The 15852-nt window shown below is 37.4% G+C and overlaps 1 protein-coding gene across 2 annotated transcripts; it reads left to right on the forward strand.

Annotated features, from left to right (window-relative positions):
* Positions 1-946: 946 nt before the first annotated feature.
* Positions 947-15028, forward strand: LOC103481360 (zinc finger protein 37-like). 2 transcript variants are annotated; one of them, XM_008436796.2, is made up of 12 exons: positions 947-1173; positions 3111-3285; positions 3463-3878; positions 5448-5607; positions 6447-6499; positions 7253-7400; positions 7487-7573; positions 7688-7762; positions 8195-8281; positions 8584-8652; positions 13373-13615; positions 13936-15028. In XM_008436796.2, exons 1-12 carry the CDS (start codon positions 1165-1167, stop codon positions 14712-14714), a joined length of 2301 nt encoding a protein of 766 aa, XP_008435018.1. In that variant the 5' UTR covers positions 947-1164; the 3' UTR covers positions 14715-15028. The 2 variants fall into 2 exon arrangements, with proteins under 2 accessions (XP_008435018.1, XP_008435099.1); XM_008436877.2 differs by lacking the exon at positions 947-1173 and having other exon boundaries at positions 3184-3272.
* Positions 15029-15852: the final 824 nt, after the last annotated feature.

The following is a 15852-nucleotide window of genomic DNA, read 5'->3' on the forward strand; positions in this document are numbered from 1 at the left end:
GGACCTCCTACTGAGGGCTCAGAGGTCACCCTGCAGTGGGTTGTACTGAACGTCGCTTCTGCTGAAAACCTCACTGTGACCTTTTACAGAGGTCAGATGCCTCTGGGTCACGTGAAAGGCAACCATAACTGAAACGAACCAGTTTAGTGAGACATTTTCTTTGAGACAATGCAGCCCAGTTCTGGTGTGAAGCAAAGCTGGAATTGGTAGTTGAAGGACCACAGCCCCCTCTAGTGGTGAAATCAGATAATCTCTGCTACAATTTATTGTAAATTCAGAGATACAAATGCTGTACATGTTACTGAAACGTTTGTTTATTTCAGGAACCCAATTCATTAAGTGACACAATATATCGGTTAATTACACACAGACCGATTATTCAAGTTTTGGTTAATTATGATAATTTTCTTTTCAGTTAATGAAAACAACACATTTAGTAGAATATTACATCAGACTAATAAAAAAGAAAACCTTTGCAATACTAACCTTAGCTTGATCAAAACTACTAAGGTTTTAAGTATTAAAAATACTTTTAATCTGACAAATCACTTCAAAACAATTTGCAATTTGTTAAATATAACGGCATTATTTGTCTTCAGATAACTTCAGTTAAAACATCCAAATAGAATTATGTTTTTTTCAGTCTTTGGGTACATGGCAAATTTTTAATCGGAAGAAATCCACTCATAATGTTGATTCTTAAAGTCTTAAAATACATTTTAACCAAAAACAGCCAACTTTTTAACAAACGCCAAAAAATAAGAGATATTTTTAAAACAAATATTAATAATTTCATTGACTTCATTACATGGACCTAAATTTACTTCTTCACGTGTAGAACAAAGGAGACAGGTGACTAAATCTGCCAGACAGAAGGATGCAAATCTGGCTGAAATGATGCGTTCAAACAAACCTCGGAAGACTAAAAGCAGGAGGCAGTAAGCAGTGATAAAGATACCTAAAGCCTCGAAGAAGAGGAGGGAGCTGAAGAGGAAGGCCGACTTAAAATAAATAAATAAATAAAAAAGCAAGCAGCACAGACTAGTTCATGGGACCTGACAGCTGCTGCTTACATCTGACACACCGCTCCAATCTGGCTCTAACCCCCGTTTATATCCCGGGTTTTCCTATGACGTCCTCCGTCGCTGACTCCCACAGCGCAGCATGTTCGAGGTAACGTCGCGAGCGGAGCTGTGGTTTGTTTGGAATTAGCCAAACAGTTACAGTTAACTAGCTTGGTTAACCATGTAGAAAGATGAGAAATATGTTGCTTCTGTTGTCAACCTGGATTCATTCATTCAGCAGAGTTAAACAGTAAGCTTCAAAGTGATAATTAGTGTTATTTAGGAAGTCCAGGCTGCAGGCGAACTAATGAGGCCGTAAAGAATGTCGCTAATTTAATCTAAATCCGATGTAAATGTAACACCTGAAGCAATATAGTCACAGAATAAAGCTCGGTCACTTTGTAAATGGTATCTAGATTATGATTAGTGAGTAATTCGCATGTCATATTATAAGACAAATATTTATTTTACTTCACTTTTTTTCAATATACAAGTGCACATTTTCATCACTTCACCCAAACTAAAAATATGCCAGACGTTTAGACTTATAAGACTTAAACTTTGTCAGGGACGGTAATGATTATAGAGGCTAAGGCCATACTTCCAGAAACCGTAACTTTTTTTTTTGGCACTGCCCTTTCACACAGCAGGTTTTGGAAGGAGGTTAACAGGTTTGTTCATAATAATTTCAGGGATGTATTTTTTTTTTAATGGGAAAATATTTTGTATAACTAAATTCCCCAGAAAGAATGCTAAATGTTTATTTGTAATAATAAATGTGATAATTTTTTTAACAAATTTTTTTCTCATAAATGTATTGATGAAATGCCATGTTTTCTTCACTTTGTTAAAGATATGGAACTATATGTTAAATCAATAACAAACTCTACCTCACGACAATTTCCATAAGTAAATATTTGCAAGTATTTGTCTAATTGACTCACCTGGTTATTCATGTAAATGCTGTGTTCTTGTTTACTTATTTATTTTGTGTGTTGTGTACTTGCCATTGGTTTAAATAAAGCCAAAAAAAGATTAAAATGAAAATGTTAGTGTATCAGTTCTGAGAAATATTGCAACTCAGTTAACTGATATTTATTGTAACCCCTGACAAACGTAGAATATTCATAGAAGAAAAATTGCAAAATGCTTAATGGCAATATCTAAATATGAAATTATGCTGTTTGTGATTTTTTGTGAAAGTTGTTCATGTTTTAATGCAAACCCAGAATTATAAAGTTCTTCAATATTTGAGGTTTTAAAATTCTGTTCCTCTTCATAATTTCCTACACAATCTTGGTTTGTGTTAAGTTTTTTTTATTATGTAAAAACAGCTTTCATGTTATGTTATTCTCTCATCAAAACATACCTGGAGTGTATTCTTTGCTCTTTCATGAAAGTCTCAGAAATCCTTTAATCTCCAGCTCTGTAAAACACCAAGGTAGACATAGCTCCGCCTTCAAGGAAGAACCTCCTCCTTCAAACTAGTTTCCAAGCTTCTGCCTCAGACCAGGCTTCCTCCACAACTCCCTATTTAGCTCCTTCAGACAAGCCAGCAGCAATTGGCAAATACCTGGTGGAACTGCGCCTCTGTTGAGCTCATTATAAGAGTTATTTCTCAGTTCAACGCTGGTAAAAATGTGATATAAGGATTAATAGATGAGCCATGTTCTGATGACTTCCTCAAAAAAGAGGTTTTTAAAAGACGCAGGCCCAATTTCAAGGGGTTAAATTACAATGTAAAATTTCTTTAGTCATATTTGATATGTAGAATTTGTTATATAAAAACTGCAGTAAACATAGTTGCTTGACTGCTATAAAAAAGTCAGTATGTGGCTGGAAAACACGATGCACATGATGCTGCCTCTTTAATGCACTTTGAAATGAAATCCTTGGTTTTGACATGAATCTCTTGAAAATGTTGCTAACATCTCTATTTGCAATAGCAGTATTACTCCTTTCTGTCCACCAATAGGTGGACAGAAACATTTGATTGAAAAATGTTTTTTTTTTCTTTTCAATAATTGTTTTTCCTGGTTCAATTAGGATCCTGGACTTCAAGATCCATTGTCGCTCGGCCTGAATGAAAACCGTTGTGGGCAGACGGCTAGGCAGCAGCAGGAGAGAGAAGCGGCAGGAAGCCCCGGCTACACTTGTAACACGCCAGAGATCCAAGTCATCATCAAAGAGGAAGAGGACAGCTGGACTGTGAGTGAAAACTGTGAGTGGGAAAGCCAGAAATGTATATATTCTTATTTAAGCGGGGTGCTATGGAGAAGGCATTAGCTGTCGACATCTTATCATCTTCCTTTTGATTAGCTAAGCTAAAGTCTTTACTCTGAACACGCAGTTGCTTACTGTTACTTTTTCTTCTTCTGATGCCCTTTATGAAATCCAGATGAGAGCCTCGGTTCAGAGGAAGGGAAGAATAGAAACTCTCCAAGCGCTGGTTTTCCTCACCTTATGGCACTTGGGAAGGAGAGTCGTGCTCCATACGGAGTAAAGGCGCATCAGAGTGAACATCCAGACCAGCTGGACAATCAGAGTCCTGAGCCACATGACGGAGAGCAGAGACGCACGTTCACAGCCTCTAACCAGAAACTCTGTCGTTCTGATGGGGATGAAGGAGAAAATGTCTGTCGGTGCCAAAACGCCAGAGAGAAGCCGTTCTGCCGCCTAGTACGGGACGTCTCGCAGAGTTCCAAACCCGACATGAAATCCAGCCTGAGAACATCTGAGGAAGAGGAGGGTAGCACGTCTTCAAATGCGACAGAAGAACTACATCGTCCAGAAAAATCAGCACCTTACCAAACTGTATGAAACCAGATTTTTAGAATAATTTAACACTGGGCCTCATTCAATTTATACATTTATTGTTTTAGAATGATAGTTTTATAGCACTGGTTTGAGTTTATAGAAACAATAACATTTAAACAGGATGTGATAAGATCCACCACTGCAGTTATATATTCACAGTAATCTTAGAAAACTTGGGAGTCACAGAGTGCAAAAAAAACCTAAGTATTCAATCTTTTTTTTTTTTCTTCCTTTGTCAAACATTCTCATACTACTTTTTTAGGAATGGATGATATGGCTGAAAAAACATCACGATATAAGTGTTTCACATCAGTCGTTATCAATATTTATCAATTAGTTTTTTCTTTTAAATATCTGAAATGCTACCAAATGGGTAAATGGGTGGTGTGTCATTTCATGTTTTATCCATAGTTTTCTCTCCAAGCTGTTTTTTTTTAAATTTTTTTAAGCACTTATGAAGCATAGTGACAAAACCTGAAACTGCTGCTGCGCAAGTTACTCAACAGATTGTTGCTAGGTAACCAGAGAGCAAGTGAAATGATGCCATCAATCTAGCTTAGCTGGTCCGGAGAGGTTGAGTGGCCTTTCCTCTGCCTACATGTCCCAGAATGCTGTGCGGTTCCAGTGCAGAGTTCAGAGAAATGATTGAAAATTCAATCAGGTGTAATATCTATAGATACTGATCACCTGTCTATTGTGATAAATATTGAATTATTGTGCAGCTATACCCTTTTTATAGAAAGAATATATTAAAATGCTTAATTATCTGAACATCACCTTTGTTCAGATAATTTTATAAAAAGTCTTACATGTTCTGTACAGCACAAAATGTAAAATATCCCAATGTTAGTTTCTCCACTGGTTGTAGGTTGAAATCAATCCTCATTGAGTGCTGAAATGTTTTTTATTTTTAAGCTGCTCTGGGATGTATTTAGTTTGATACAAGCAGAGCAAAATATTATTTGACAAAGTCATGACTTCATTTAAAATGTCATTTGTATTTCCAGTGTTTGACTGTGTGTCACGGTTTACTAGAAAAGTCCAGGCCTGCAACCGTTTTTTATAACGTCACAGTAACATAAAGACTGAGTTTGGATTGTTTGCAGCCTCACAAGGGAGTTTTATTTTTGCTTTCAGTGTCTGATAAGGACAAATTAAAGTATCATTATATCAAAGTGTATGAAAGAATATCTGTAGTTATAGACGATTTTATTTTCATATAAAACTCCCAAGTAATTGATGGATTGGGAGTTATATAGTCAATATTTTGCAAATTATTGACTATTTTCTAACTGAAGTTTTTAGTATCAGGAACAAAACGTAAAAGTCAAGTTTCAGTGATTACATTAATGATAGTAAAGCTCTATCGTCTTGAGTAGCTGCCAATATAAAAGCATTTTACAAAGAAGAGTGTTGAAATCATTTCATAGCTAAATAAAACATGACATACAAATATAAAAATAACTTTCTGCAGAAGTCCCGTTGATGAATTGCATTAAGTTTTGTAATTGTCTAAAGATGACATTTTGGCTTCACTTCTTGATGCTACATGTGTTCTGTGCTCAGTATTCCTCTGACCCGAAGATGGCCTCTGCAAGACTGAATGACCGAACACTCCACTTCACAGTCAGGCTTCAGACCGGACCAAAGGAGGATGAGCAGGAGCCGGCAGAAGAAATCGGAGGCTTAATTAACTCGGACGGAGAAGAGGTGACATGGGATGGAAGTAAGTTGATTTGCAAGTTCGCTACACACATAGCACCCAGTTTGCTGCGTATGTGAATTTTCTGAAACATTTTGAAAGTCGCAGTGGACGTCTGTTGGTACCAAACGTGGAAAACACCCCCAATATTCTCCCAATATTCTGTGGACCCACATCTGGGGCCGTCACAGAGCAGCTGGATTTGTAGCGGGATCAGATTACACACAGGTGGACTCTGTGTGTCGTCATTAGCAGTCATCAGGCGACTTCTGAATGCTGTTGGTTGTACGCGGAGAAAAGGGGGATGAATACTTTTGCACACCACACTTTTTAGTTTTTTATTTTGTAGAAAATGTTTTGAGTCGTATAATTTTCTTTCTACTTCACAATTGTATACCACCTTATGTGGGTCTTTCATATTGAATTCCAATGAAATATATTTATTGGAATTTAATATGAATTCAAAAAGATAAAAGATCAGTCGATTTTTTATCTTTTTAGTTCCTTCCTTCATAGAAAATGTTGATGCAGTTGACATACTATTCTGCAGTATATTCAGAATCGTATAATAGTGATGAGCTTCCCTGTCGCCACAATAACCACTATAAACAATAGTGGTTATTTTTTATTATGGAACTAGTTAGTTTCACTTTAGTTTTAAGTTTCTTCTAAAAGACGCAACATTTAACACCAGTTAGTTTCACCAACTAACTTTCATGCTGAGGACTTCCTGTTTGGTAAACTGTTTACCAAAGCGATCCCTCTTATTCCAACACAAAAGGCCAGGACCCAGGGTTAATCTCGCAAATACTTTAGTTTTCCTCTAAATCCCTTGTATGTCTCTTCTTTATCCATCTTTGCAGGAAACGTTTCTGACCAAGAGTCTGATTGCACAGAGGTTTCTCAGTCTGAGAAGGTAACTTTTTAACACCAGAACGTCCAGGGCTGCATGGACAGACAGACAGACAGACATAATGTGAAGTTAGTGAAAAGAATCATTTCACCAACTGTTCTGGCTTTTCATAAAACTAAACGACCTAAATTGAGAAGCATCCAGTCTGATTTAAAGAGGCGGTATTATGTATTTTCCAGTCATATAGGATCATTTTATTGCACAATCAAGCAACAATATTACTACCTTTGGTTGTTATGAAAATGCTATATATCAAATATCACTTAAAAGAAATTTGGGTATCTAATTTATCGACTTGAAATTGGGCCTGTCTCTTTAAGAAACCCCTGCTCTTTCTGAATCTCCGCCCTCAGGACGTTATCACAACATGGCTGCCCAATTAACCCTTTAATAACGTTTTTACCAGCGTTAAGTATAATGAGCTCAGCAGATGCAGCTCCACCAGCTAATTTCTGCTGACTAGTTTGAAGAAACAAAGAACACTCCAGGTATGTTTTTGATTAGGGAATACAATTATAACATGATGTAGAGCTCAAAAAAAGACTGACATACTTTTACATAATGCTTCTCCTATAATGTCAGAGAGGAAGGAAAAAAGTTTTGTTTTTTTTATAACTGAGGATGTAGATATTTGGTTTCAACTGCCACTTGTCTTCCACCATCATAATTTAATATTGTGTTCAGACAAATATAAAATGCACTTTTGTGCTCTGATAACAAACTGTGATGTTTTTTTTTAATGATTGTGCCAAACAGGAAGTCATCCTGGTGGATTCTCTAAACTCCAGGGACTGCGGCAGTCCAACTCTCATCATGGAAGTTGTTGGAGACGAGGAAGAAAACGAGGAAGAGGAGCAGAAAGAGGGAAGCATGAGGACGACAAAGATCTCTACTTCACATCCCGGTAAACACGACATTAGGTCAAAATGCATAAACGTGCCGAAAGAAAACTTGATTTGGCTTTGATGTTGTTCTCTTCTTAATTTTTAGCAAGAACGCGACGGAGACGAGCAAAAAAGGTCAGAGGGCGACCTTTGGCTAACCCAGACAAAGCAGAGCGTGTTCCTTTTAACTGTGGTAGGTGATTGGAAACAGGAAAGTGGCACAAGTGCAAATGGATGTTGAGATACTGTTTTATTTAAATTGACATGCAGTGTAAAAGTGTGTGATTTTTGTCTGTCTTTGTTACAGCGAGGAGAAGAGTCCGAAGACAGGTTTCTCAATCTCCACTGCTGTGTGAGGGACACTCAGAGACGCGTGAAGGAGGTGAATCTTTATGACAGTTCCTATCATAAACATACGCACACCAATCAAGGACATGCATTTTAGAATACATTTGGACTTTTAAAGATGACTCGGAACCGTTCCCTTTTTTATTTTTAGCTATCACTTTTAAACAAATATCTTTAAATATCTTAATTTCTAGGTTTGAATCCAGATTTTCTCTACTTCACACACGGTTCAAGCTAAACTAAATATTTATATACTGATATTTGGTGTTCCTTAATTAGAGAGAGAACATTGATTTAAAAGAAAAAGACATCTTAAAAAGGAAACCTGTTTAAAAACAGCATGAGAATTACTTTCATTTCCATTTTAAGTGTACATAAACTTCTCCCTGACACTTTGTGGGCAAGTCTAATTCAAAATATCATTATTGCATGTGTTTTGTTATAGTCTCTCTATTTTATCTTACAGTATCAAGACGTAGCCGAAGAAGGAGAAACATTTGTACCTATGCCGAACCAGAAGAAATAAACTCCGACACTCCCCTCTGTGTCACCGGTGAGTCCACAAAACTTTTAATCTTGATTTATCGCAGAGTACATGAAAACAAAAGAAATAATTGTGATATAAATGTACTTTATGGGGGTTTTAGAAGAACCAGTGAAATATTAATCAGAGGAGTTCCGGATGTCTGATTCATCAACCAGTCCTCTTTATCCATTAATTTGCAGAGGAATTAAAACCCTTCCCAGTTTTTGCTTTACTCTGTTGATAATTTTCTCATAAACAGAAGTTATAAAACGGTTTATGCTAGTATTGTTCATGATTTCTTTACAGCAGGATCTCTTTTCTTGTTACAGCAAAGCAACCCTTACAGAAAAAAGATGCCAAACACTCTGCTGAAGGAGAAAATGAAAATGTTTCTACTGGTAAGAGAAGTAAATATATTCATGCTGGCAAAGTGTTCTGATTTGTTCCCTGAGGGGAAAAGAAAGTGTGTACATTTACTATACGGTTGTCCAGTTTCTATTTTTTTAATAATTTATTTTATCTTTTATCTGCCACTAATGGCAGATGTTGTGACTATAAAATGTCAAATAATCATCAAGTACCTTTTTAAAACAATAATGGCTTGGGTAGGTGCTCAAGTAGGGCAAAAAAAAAAAAAAAATTTCTAAATTTGAGTTTGAAAAGTTGAAAATTTGCTAGAAATTCCTTTTAGAAATTTGAAAGAAAAAGAAAATGGACAAATTTCCAAAAGTCAAAAATGTTTGACTATTGAAACTCAGAAATATCCAAGATTTTTTTTCTCAAAATTTTCTAAGATAAATCTCAATTTCAGGTTCTGAAACTTTTTTCTTCTTCTTTTCCTTACTAGAAAATTCCTGAGTTTTTTGACCTTTCAAACTGTTTTTTTTTATTGTTTTTTTTTAATTATGGCAAATAACTGGAAACCGACGGTTAAAAAAAACTGCATTTACAAAAGTAAACATTTAGTTTCATCTTAGGTAGAAAACCATGTTATTTTTATGCTAACCACGACGCATCAAAAATATTTGCCATGTGAAATAATCAAAAATGATGTTGCATAGATGTTTGGAGGTTAATTAATCTGTCTAAAAGAGAGTACACATTTTATTCTCATTGTCATAAATCATATTCTAGGATCGATCTGTTTTTGATTTCAAAACTCATAGTGAATAATGTGCAGAGCTGTGATATTAAAAATATTGCACTCACTGACCATGCAGCTACGGAATTATGCATAAGATTGGGACTGGGGAATATAAGAGGTTCAAGATGGAGAATGAATGTCTCGATCTTACAGGACAAACCCTTTAAAGAACAGTTGGGGCAGGACCTGAGATACTTTTTTGAAATAAATATTGGCAGTACAGAGCATGTTCAATCTGCAATGGAGACCTCTAAGGCGTTCCTGAAGGGTAAACTTGTAGCATATACTTCATGGAAGTAAAAAGAGAGTATATGTAAAATTCATAAATTGGAAAGAGAAATCAAACTTAAAGAAAACTATTTGGCTAGGTGTTATGATGATTTACTTTATCAAGATATTTGTGGGCTTAAGTTTCAGTTAATTCCTTTTGGTATCTGGAGAGGACATTTAAGGCTTTTCAATGATACCACATGTGAAGGGGTGGGACTTTTGTACCCACCTTTTTCTAATTCATAAAAATGGCATTTATCAGTAATAACACATTTTTTGGGAAGAGACAAAGTAAGTGCATAAAACCTTTTATTACCTTACAAAGACTGTGGGATTTAAAAAAAATGGTGATTGGACAATATTTTTTTTCCTGGTAGTCAGGAGGATGTAAAGTACTCGGGGACCACTTCTTTACAAATGTGGATGTGTAATAATAGAGTACGGAACAAAGTGGCAACCCAAACTGAAGCGTCTATTCTATGCGCCTTATATATGAATAAAGTTTTAAAATAGGTCATTCATTGAAGGTGCACCTTATAATCCGGTGCGCCTTATAGTGCGGAAAATATGGTACATCTTCAGTGTTTAACGAGACAAACCAAAGAGAAAGTGATGCTTTTCTCTCTAAACTCAATCTACCAAGGTTATCTCAGGAGCATGTAGAGCGGTTGGAAGCACCAATTACAGAAGAGGAGATTAGGAAGGCAATTTCAGGGATGAAGGTGGGGAAATCCCCCGGTCGTGGTGGTATTCCATCAGAATACTACACGGAGTATATAGATATTCTTGCTCCAGTGTTACAAAAGGTGTATCAAGACAGCTGCCTCCTACTTTTAATGAAGCTCTGATATCCTTGATTCCAAAAAGAGATAGGGATAGCACAGACCTGGCAAATTATAGGCCAATTAGTTTATTAAATATGGACTGTAAAATATTAACTAAGGTGTTGGCTGTGCGCTTACAACAAGTCCTTCCTAGTATTATTCATCAGAATCAGACAGGCTTTATGAAAACCCGCTCCTCCTCTGATAACATTAGAAAATTGTTATACCTGATGTGGCTGAGTCAGTCAAAGGAGGAGCCAGTCGTTGCCATCTCCTTAGATGCAGAGAAGGCGTTTGATAAAGTGGAATGGAGCTTTCTCTTTTCGGCTCTCTCAAATTTTGGATTTGGACCATTTTTTATTAAATGGGTCAAAAAAGGGTATAAGGAACCAAAGGCTGCTGTCATAACTAATGGCAATATTTTTTTTATTTATCACGTGGGACCCGTCAGGGTTGTTCTCTTAGTCCATTGTTATTCATTATGTTTATTGAAACTTTGGCAGTGAGCATTAGGATAAATAAGGACATCAAAGGGATATTATGGGGACAACAAGAACACAAACTGCTTTTATATGCGGACAATATTTTGTCACTTATAACACATCCACTTACATCTTTGCCGCACGTAATGGACACTATACAGATGTATTAGAAGGTTTCAGGGTACTCAATAAATTGGCCTAAATCTGAAGCCATGCCATTATTCTCTTTATGTAATTCACACATGGTCAAAGATTTTAAATTCAAATGGGTACCTGAAGGCATGGAGTATCTTGGGATTAGACTCAGCAGGGAGTTGGAAGCGTTACCTTCACTAAATTTTAATCCGGTGCTTTCAAAAATGAAAACAAACTTTAAAAAGTAGGAGAAGATAAAAATAACACTATGGGGTAAGATTAATGTTATAAAAATTATTACCGCCACCCAGTTTAATTATGTGCTTATGATGCTTCCTATTACAATTCCACTCAATATTTTTAAAACGTATGAAAATGTAATTAAACATTTCTTGTGGGAAGGTAAAAGAGCGAGAATAAAACTAGAAAAATTGTATGCTCCTAAGGAAAAGGGCAGCCTAGGACTTCCGGATCCTAAACTCTATTGCTTGTCATTTGAGATGGCAAAATTAGTTTAACACTGGGAAGGTAAGAACGGGCAGGAATGGTTACATATTGAAAGTAATATTTGTTTGCCGTTTGACCCTAAACACTAATTATCTCAAAAGGTCGACACAACAAACCCAGTTTATGTTCATTCTTGTAAAGTTTGGTCAAAGGTACACAAACTGTTAAAGCTTCCACATCAGTCAGAGAAATATGCGCCTCTCTGGAATAATCCTGCTATATGTATTGGTAAAACACCTGTGTTTTGGAGACAGTGGCATTCACATGGCATATGCGCCATTGGTGATATGTACATGTCCTTCAATGAACTTACTCACATTTAATTTGGAAGGTAGAGCAAATTTTTAGAAATATCTACAAATGAGACATTGTGTTACCTCAAAATTTAAAAAAATTGTAGAAAATGATATATTGAATTATATTAAGATGCCGCGTGAACGACACACTGCCTCTCAATTTTATAAGCTGCTAAGTTATAATTTGAGTAGCGAATCGTCAAATATTAAACTTCTATGGCAGAAAGATTTGAGAAAAGAGTATACAAAAGAAAGATGGTTGAGTGTACTGTCAGAGAGTGGTAAATATGTGAAAGAGGCCAGAAGTAAATTTATACAGTATAAGGTGCTACATAGATATTATCATACGCCTACTAGGTTACATAGAATTAAAATAATGTCAAACAATATGTGCTGGAAATGTAAGAAAGAGGTGGACACATATCTGTATTGTTTTTGGGACTGCTCTCTGGTTTCACCATTTTGGATTAAAATCTTGGAGGCTCTGAGTGCATGGCTTGGCACAGAGATCCCTCAGACTCCAGAACTGTGTTTACTGGGAGACAGATCTCAAATGCCAAACACCCAAAAGGAGCTTTTACAGTTGTGGTGGTCGGTCTGGTGACAGCCTGCAGGATCATCTTAAGACATTGGAAGACCACAAAGTGTCCCGAGCTAAATGAGTGGATTGAATCAATGACGGATACAGGGACATGGAATGGGATAGCTTTTGGGACTCATTGAAAAGAACTACGCCTTTGAGTAGTTCTGGATGAAGCTTGATTTTCACGTACAACTAACTTTCTCCCAACTACTGAATGTTTTTGAATTAACACTGTAACATACATATGATATATGGCTGTACACTGTGTATTGATGTGGGTGAGGGGTGTGCACCAGCCTTTTGGTTTGTGTTTTATGCGAGACAATATTCAGAAAATCAATAACATTTTCATTACAAAAAAAAATGATGTTGCACTCTGGATTTAAGTGTATTCGCATGAATTATTCAAGTTTATTATTAAATATATCCTAATTAACAGAAATAAAGGCCGGAAAACATCAGTTTCTGTGTAATTAATTCATATAATGTTTCACTTAGTAAACTGAGTTAAATTAAGTTTTCAGTAACGTTCTAGGTTACTGAATAATATTGTATTTCTGTCTATTTTAAACAGTAATGCAAGGACATGCTCACTGAAACAGATGGTGTGTGTGTGTGTGTCATTGGTTTATTGTAAAACAAACTGTGGGAACAGCAGATGAACAGGTAGCTCCTGCAATTGTCTGTTTTATGAGTTAGTCGTGTTAAATCTGAAACGAGTTGGAATTCTGACTTCAGGGAATGAACCAGCTGGTTTTTCAGGTTTGGAACGCACACTGAGGCGAAATGGCACAATAAGCACTTGTTGGAGAAGGTCTGGTTGGCATTTCTTTGTTTTTTTTACCAACTTTACTTGACCATTATTCCTTCCTTACAGGGAAGAGGCGTCCTCGGAGGAAGGCGCCGCGTGTGCCGATAGAAATCCCACCGGAGCTCCTGAAACAGCCCAGGGAGAAAATCGAGTACCGCTGCTCCGTTTGCAGCAAACAGTTTCCCCACGCATACAAACTGGAGCGGCACGAGCTGATCCACACGGGAGAAAAACCGTACTGCTGCTCCATCTGTGGGCGTGGCTTCAACCAGAAGGGGAATCTCAAAACGCACTACAAAGTCCACCTTGGTGAGAGATTTAACAGTTCTTTGCAGGCGCATATCAATCCATTGGAAGATCATCAGAAAGCTTATTTTTGTAATCATATTCAAAAGGTGAAACTCATTAATGATAGAGCCATTACACACACCCTCTGTGTGTATATTTAAAGTGTTTATATCAGTGATTTTGATCGTTAGGTCTTAAAGGTGCAGTATGTAATGTTTATTTACATACCTGTTAAAACTGTCACCATATAGTAAGTATTTTATGAGATTTTACTAGTGTATAGAGTCTATATAAAACTTTATGATGAATGATGGGTGTTTGTTTGCTTTTTCCTTCCCAAGTTCGAAAAGACGCTGTGGACTTCGAGGACGAGGTGAATCTCTCCTCGTCCGAACTCTCAGAATATCTGAAGTCCCTGCCAGGAGAATCAAAGATCCGTTCGTCCCTCCACTGCCTGGAATGCGGGAAGGACTGCGAAAGCCAGTCGGCTTTGCAGGCGCACCATGTCACGACGCACGGTGAGGCCGAGTCGGAGACGGCCGAGCGTGGAGCGTCCCGGTTCCTCTTCTGCCGCCGCTGCTGCATTCAGTTCGACGACAAAGACAAACTGGAGACGCACATGAAAAGCCACGTCAAGGAGAAGCGCTACTCCTGCCCAGACTGCGGCAAGATGTTCATCAATGAGAGCTACATCCAGATTCATCAGCGCATCCACACAGGCGAGCGGCCCTTCCTCTGCTCGCTCTGCGGCCGGGGTTTCCACACGGCATCTTCCCTCAAGCTACACGAGATGCAGCACTCTGGAGAGAGGCCGTATGCCTGCTCCATCTGCGGGAAGACGTTTCAGATCAACTCCTACCTGAACGCGCACTACCAGACCCACATCAAAGACAGGCCATTCGTCTGCAGCATCTGCGGGAAAGGCTACTCTCGAGCCGAGGAGCTGAAGGTCCACCACAGGCTCCACACCGGGGAGAGACCCTACAAGTGCGGGGAGTGCGAGAAGAGTTTCATTTACCGCCAGGGGCTTCGGCAGCACCAGCGGACGCACGCCGGCAGGCGAATGGGACCAACCAGGCAGCTTGGCAGACCCAAACAGCAGAACAAGCTGGAAATCTGACAATACTTCTGTTCACGCATTCCTATTAGCGGTGTCACAGTAAACTGCTCTTTACTCTTCTATCTTCTAGAATGGAGGTGGTATCTGAGCTGGGGGACAGTTTGGAGGCTTACTGTGTTTTCTATGTCGTGTTTATGTTCTGTGCCTACGTCTTAATGCTTCCTCTTCGCTGGTAGCTCTTCTGTTCTATTTTAGTGCCTTTTGTAAACTGCATGCCAAATAACAATACACTACATGTTTATAAAAAAAATGCACTACATCGATGTTATTTTAAACTCCTCATTGTTGAAATACAAACTTTTGTTAGAAACACATCTGTGATTTTGTTTTCTTCATATACAGTAATACAGTGTTTATAAAAGATGGAGACAAATATAGCCTTTTTAAGGTTTTAGTCCTGTTTTACAAATTTTAAGCAGTTTTTTTTAGATATTGAAGGGTCTCTGCTGTGTTTTAGAAGGTCACATAGGTCGCTTCTGTCAGACTGCCCCCGGGCAGATGGTCCTGCAATGTAGTTTGCAGTGGATGAATGGGTGAATAACTGAACATAGTGTAAAGCACTTTGGAGTCCTCTGGACTAGATAAAATGCTATACAAGTATACAAGTTTTAAGGCCTTATTTTTAGGTCTTAAAAAGTCATCAGTACAGTATTTATAGATATATTATTTTAGTAATAGTTAAGACTGGTATTATTACCTCTGGCAGATTAAGATGTAAAGTCATTCTTCTACGTTGACCTAAAGATTAGGGTGATGGCAAGGAAGCTTTCCAACCTCAATTTTGAAACCCATCATCAAAGAGAAACATCAGCACACATCAAAAAGATTGCATTAAAATACAATCATTGAATTTTAATTGTTAAAATTTTGATTCTGAGAATGCAAATGTATTTCTCTTATTTCTGTCTGTATAGTATGCAGTTAGTTTAGCAGTAGTTATTTAAAATAACTTTTTTGATAGATTTGAGACAAATAAACGTTTTATAAATGAAGATAGAAAGACCTCTAATACAAACATTATGAAGCCGTCTTTTCATTTGCTCCATTTACTTGCCCACATTTGCCTACAATCCGCTACAGAGCTTTAGGAATAAACGCATTGTTGTGCCGTTTGGGGCTTTTATTGTGATAACCGGAA

This window comes from Poecilia reticulata, linkage group LG1 (assembly GCF_000633615.1).
Source record: "Poecilia reticulata strain Guanapo linkage group LG1, Guppy_female_1.0+MT, whole genome shotgun sequence".
Taxonomy (NCBI): domain Eukaryota; kingdom Metazoa; phylum Chordata; class Actinopteri; order Cyprinodontiformes; family Poeciliidae; genus Poecilia; species Poecilia reticulata.